The sequence below is a fragment of the Echinops telfairi genome, unplaced genomic scaffold (assembly GCF_000313985.2).
Source record: "Echinops telfairi isolate 266 unplaced genomic scaffold, ASM31398v2 ScPeMD7_7457;HRSCAF=8495, whole genome shotgun sequence".
NCBI lineage: Eukaryota > Metazoa > Chordata > Mammalia > Afrosoricida > Tenrecidae > Echinops > Echinops telfairi.
In genome coordinates, this window is record NW_022111357.1 from 16,848,999 (window position 1) to 16,854,411 (window position 5,413).

The following is a 5,413-nucleotide window of genomic DNA, read 5'->3' on the forward strand; positions in this document are numbered from 1 at the left end:
CGGTCTTTGAGCACTCAGGTCCAAGGGGCAGGAGATTTGAATACGTCTCAACTCCAACTTATTGAGCGGCAGTACATGATCTCTACCTTTAGTTCTTTCAAGATACAAATTTAGAACAAGCACATGTAATTCATAAGGTCATGAGTTTTCTAAATTTTAATTCCAAATAGTGTTACTACAGATGGCGCCTCAAATTGCATCTTTTAAAGCAATCATCCTCCCCTATCCTCCAGGCTGTGTCTGACCCTTAGGGCCTGGAATTGGGGTTTATCGTTCACATTCCTTCTGAACGTGGATTGGGCAGGGGCAAGTCTGTGTCCTCCCCAGCCCCTCTCCTGTTTGACTAGTGCCTTCATTCTCTGTCAGCTCTCTGTTGCAGGGACCCTAGGCACTCATTTTGGCAGCTAAGCAGTGCCTCTCCCTTCATTACCCTTCAGATTGTAAAAGGAATCAAACAGAGTTCACTTATGACAATTTATTATATGTTGGCAGCACTCAGAGCAACATTCATTAAAGCAGAACTGTGCCCACTTACAAGTGGACCATGATTACGTAGCCATTCTCTGAGAAACGGTGTGTACTTAATCATGTTTTTGTAGTTTGTTTATCTTCTTCTTGTGCCGTTCAATTTCTTTCTGGAGACGCTCGATCTCCTTCTTAGAATAAACGATCTCGTCTTCATGGTGTTTCTTCAAGGCGGCCAGCTGCTCTCTAGTCTGTGCCCTATAAAAAACACAGTGCCTTTGGGTTTAATCTCAGTCCTTCTCCCCAAAGACATTTCTAAGCATAACCCAAAACACCCTTGGCAAACAGCAAAACAAAGTTCCAGTTTCCTGGCAGTGTGGTTGGTTACACACCTGCTTCCCTGCTCCATCCGTGGAAGAATATGCTAAGGTAATAACCCAAGGACGCATTTTCTTCATGCTAATGCCTGAAAGCTCACCTATTCATTACAGATTCCTCTTTAGATGACAAAATCCCAGAGAAATATACCATTAAGTGTCCAATATCATTCAGAGAAACCATCTGGGGAGCTAGAGTCCCTTTCTGTGGGGGAAAAAAAGGAGCAAACCAGGAAGAAGCTAATGGGGGCTGGGCGAATAGGCAGATAAAAGTATGTGGTTAAAGGACAGTTACTTTCGATTACAATTTTATATAGGATTCACTGCCTCAAGAAACACATGATCCTCTCAACCCAAATCCAAACTCCCATGAGTCTATCTGCATATGGCAACCCTGCCCTGTGGGTTTTCTGACACTAAAACTTTTTATGTGAATAGAAAGCCTCATCTTTCTCCCTTGGAGCAGGTGCTGGTTTTGAACTGCTAACTTCAAGGGTTAGCAGCCCAGTACCAATACACCACCAGGGCTCCTTTCATGGCCCTTTATAAAGGCTAAAAAGCAGGAAAAAAGAAGCCTGGAGTGTCTTGCAAGGGCAGTAGTAGGCAGTCCAATCTAGGTCTCAATATTGCTTTGGTTACTTTTAGGCCTTAGTTTTCACTATGTGTAAAATTAAGATAGAGGCCCAATTATCTGGTGGGCACTGTTGCATTAAGCATTGGATGGCTAACCACAAGGTCAGTTGTCCAAACCTACTGGCAGCTCCTTCAGACAAGGACGAGGCTATCTGTTCTGTGAGGATTTACAGCCTCTGAAACCTTGTAGAGTAGCTATGTGTCCCAATCAACTCAACAGCAGCGGCTTTGGTTGAAGCCACTGGGGCTCAAAGACACAGCACTGAAAACTTCTCCTGCTGCTGCACATGAAGGAGCCCAGGTGGTGCTGTGGGTGAGGCAGCAAACTGCAAGGTCAGCAGTTAAAGCCACGCTCCTGGAGAGAAAGATGAGGTTGCCTGCTCCCATAAAGATTGACAGCTGCTGAAACTCTATATAGGATCTCCGGTGGTTTTTGGTTTTGTGGGGTTTTTGGGGGGGCTGGGGGCTATATAGAAAGTCACCAACAAAGTCACAGGGAGCTTACGGCAGCAGCAGTATCCTAACTTGCTGGCTTGGCAAGTGGCTGTGCGATAGGTCTTAAGATTGAGCAAGAAGAGAGCAGACGTGCATAGGTGGGTTAAAGAAGAGGTAGTCAGTCCCTAGCTCCTCCCCAGCTTGAATAATCGTCAGTTAATGATCACCTGATCACTTAGGGATGGGGGAAGAAGAACAGGCCCAAGCCATTCCCTACTCTGAATCTACAGGCCAGGGTCTGGTCCCTGCAGGTCCACTCAAGACCCCCCAAAATGTAACGTCCAACGGTGCGTAAGGCCCCCGAGTGGAGTTGGGCCTGGTAGCGTCTGGAAAGGAATATGGTTAAGAGAAATGGCAGGGAAGCCAGCCAGGATTTGCAAAGCTAAGCCTTGGAGGGAGAAAAGAGGGCGTGGAGGGGGTGTTAGGAGGGCCAGGAACAAGGAAGTCGAGCCAAAGGGCAGGCGAGTATCAGAAGGTCCGAACTAGACGTGGGGAAGAATGGGGGGCGGGGGAGGGGCTCCACACAATCGGGGGAGAACGCCACAGCTGGGATGGCAAAGGGGGAGTTCAGCCGTGGTGGGCCTTTCTGGGGCCACGCCAGTGGAAAAGGCATGGGTTTGGAGGTCCCGGGGCTGTGAAGCTGTTGTTGGTACAGGCCGGGACATCAATGGATTGGGTGGGGCGGCCTGGAATTCTCTTGGGGGCTGAGGATGTCCCAGAGCCAGGGCACCGGGAAGGGTTGGGTGGGGCTGTGGATGGTTTAGATGGCCCGGAGCGGTTCTTGGGTAGGGCTCCGAGCCTCGTAGACCTCACCGGATGAATCTCTCCTCTTCGGCCGCCTCTCTCCTTCCGAAGGCCCCGCCGGCTTCGCGGACGGAGCCCGCGCCCGAGTCGGTGCGATCCGACTGTGGAGAGAGACGGGGGCAAAGATAAAGATGCCGAGAGGGAGAGGGGGCCGCGCTCACGGCTGGGGCCGCCGCCGGCGTACCTGGTCGGAGCCGAAGCCTTGGGCTTGCATGGCCCTCACTCCTAAAACGCTCAGCCGAGCTCGCGCCGCCAACGCAGCGACTGCCATCGCTGCGAGTCCTGCACCCAGTCACTGGTGCCGCAGTCGCTCGTGTGGGCGGTAACGGCGCGAAGGGCCAAGCAGCCAATCCTCTCGGGGGAAGGGCGGGATAAACAAAGGGATAGCGAATCCTGAGCGAGAGGGGGCGGGATTCCTGGTGGCTAGTAGCGAATCCCGAGCGAGAGTCGGGTCTATTCTTAGCCAATCCATAGCAAGGGTTCTGGGGCGGAAGGCCTGAAAAATACAAATGGGGGAGGGTGGAGGATGGGGAACCACTTTCGGCTTTTGGAATAATCAAAAGTCCACCATCCTAAGCCTAAAGGTCTTGTTATTACTAAAAAGCCCAAAGAAGGCGCTTTCCTGGTCCTGTCATGTCAATAAGATGGGTAAACCCTCTCCGGGCCTACTAATCATCAATAAGGGTGAGAGAGCTATTTCCAGTATGCTGCCACCCTGGATGCCCTGATTTAGAAGATGAGGGATGGAAAGAAGTGCATGAGCGTGTATATGTATGTGTTTATATATCTATACACACACACATATTATATATCCCGCACAGTTAATCTCTTAGGAGGTGTCCACGTCCTTTTGTTGCATTGAGACTTCATTCTCTCACATCTCAGACAGAGGCAAACCACTTTCTCATAGAAGCTTTCCTCCCTGACCACCTAATCTAACAGAGCCCCATCCCAAGTAACCAAAACCCAAACAACAATCCCAAACCCACTGCTCATAAGGTCATGTCAGATTTTTAGAACATTTTTAAGAGAGAGTGGAATTGCTGCATAGCCAGGCTCCCATGTCTGTCACCTTTAGGGAGGTAAAACTGCCACCCACATCTTTCTCCATGGAGGGGGTGGTAGGTTAGAACCAAAAACCTTTCAACCAGCAGTCCAGTGCCTAACCACCATGATAGCATTCCAAGTAATTCTATCATAGCTCCTTGTTTCGTTTTTTGCCCCCTGCCCCTCCCATTTTACATGTTCTGAAGTTACCAGGATTAGTTGTAGTGGGTACTGAGTTAATACTTATGGAATGTATTAATACATTGTTGAATGGATTTGGTAGTTGCCCTTTGACAATGTGGTGCAAATAAGTGGAAAGACCATAAGTAGAATTCTGAGGGTTTGTCTTGCTCCTCTTTCATCTAGGCAACAAATGTGACCAAGACAATTGCAGCCTCTACTTTCATGAAGCTTATAGCCCTTGCCCGTCATTTTCTCTCTTTGGAACCAGTTTCTTCTCTTTGGGGTGAAAGGGTAAAGACATGATGATAAAAATGTCTTCTTTATTTTCACTGAAATAATTATGGAAAAATATCGACTCTGAGTTGGGCCAGACCAAATCCAGGGATATATATTGTAGCCAACTAAAAAGGAGGAGAAAAAGCGAGAAAAAAAAAAAAAGACATGGTTAGCAGGGGAACAGGGCACTAACCCACCGAAGGGGAAGGTGTTGTTTATATCTCCACAGGGAAAGAGGGACCAGACTTCAACCAGATGCTCCAAGACATGAATGCAACACACTGGCATGAAGCAGGGAACTGGTAGAGAGGTCTGAGGGGCCTGCCCCAATCCCAACTATGTGGACAGTCCCCCCGCCCAGCAGAAGAATTCACTTCAGAGGACAGCACTAAAGCTACAGCTCAGGGAGAGGGATAAGTTTGATCAGAGCACACAGGAACAACATGGAGACATAGTTTGGGAATTGTGCCCCATCTGACCCCCCCACACCGAGGCAAAACACTAAGGGCGTGCAACAGAACAGCAAGGGGAGTAGAACAACGAAGTCCCCAGGGAATACCAAAAATATAATTTGGGGCCAGGGCGTGGCACCCCATCAGACTGGACCAGAAAACACTCCTAAAGGTCAACAAACAGACCTTGAACTATTTATAGGCTTTTCTTTTATTGTCATTGGTTTTTTTTGGTTGTTGTTTTGTCGCTTTGTTTTGTTCTGTTTTGTTTCTGTGCATATTATTGTCTCTGCATGACTATCTAGAAAAGAGAGGGGGAATAAACAATCTGGAAGAGAAAACAACAGGACTGAAGGTTTGGGGGGACATGCGAGAGGGGGAGGTGGGGGAAAGGAAGTGGGTGTTAACAAACCCAGGGAACAACAAGTGATCTAAAAACCGATGGCGAGGAGGGTGTGGGAGGCCTGGTAGGGCTTGATCAAGGGCAATGTAACCGTGAGAAATTACTGAAACCCAAATCAAGGCTGAACATGGTAGTGGGACAAGAGGAAAGTAAAAGGAAATAGAGGAAAGACCTAGGAGGCAAAGGGCATTTATAGAGGTCTAAATACAGGCATGTACATATGTACATAAATATAATATTTATATATTATGATGGGGAAATAGATCTATTTACATATA

The 5,413-nt window shown here is 48.1% G+C and overlaps 1 protein-coding gene across 1 annotated transcript; it reads right to left on the reverse strand.

Annotated features, from left to right (window-relative positions):
- Positions 1-460: 460 nt before the first annotated feature.
- ATP5IF1 (ATP synthase inhibitory factor subunit 1) lies at positions 461-3,081 on the reverse strand. The gene is made up of 3 exons (XM_004705057.2): positions 2,959-3,081; positions 2,784-2,875; positions 461-723 (listed from the first exon to the last, which is right to left on the reverse strand). The coding sequence occupies exons 1-3, from the start codon at positions 3,043-3,045 to the stop codon at positions 582-584; spliced, it is 321 nt and encodes a 106-aa protein (XP_004705114.1). The 5' UTR covers positions 3,046-3,081; the 3' UTR covers positions 461-581.
- Between the last annotated feature and the right edge of the window lie 2,332 nt (positions 3,082-5,413).

Excerpts from the sequence above, each read along its gene's own strand:
- ATP5IF1 (XM_004705057.2), bottom strand. The coding sequence starts at position 3,045 with ATGGCAGTCGCTGCGTTGGCGGCGCGAGCTCGGCTGAGCGTTTTAGGA. Across the intron at positions 2,876-2,958 it reads AAGGCTTCGGCTCCGACCAG|TCGGATCGCACCGACTCGGG; the intron begins GTACGCCGGCGG and ends CTCTCTCCACAG. Across the intron at positions 724-2,783 it reads GAAGAGGAGAGATTCATCCG|GGCACAGACTAGAGAGCAGC; the intron begins GTGAGGTCTACG and ends TGTTTTTTATAG.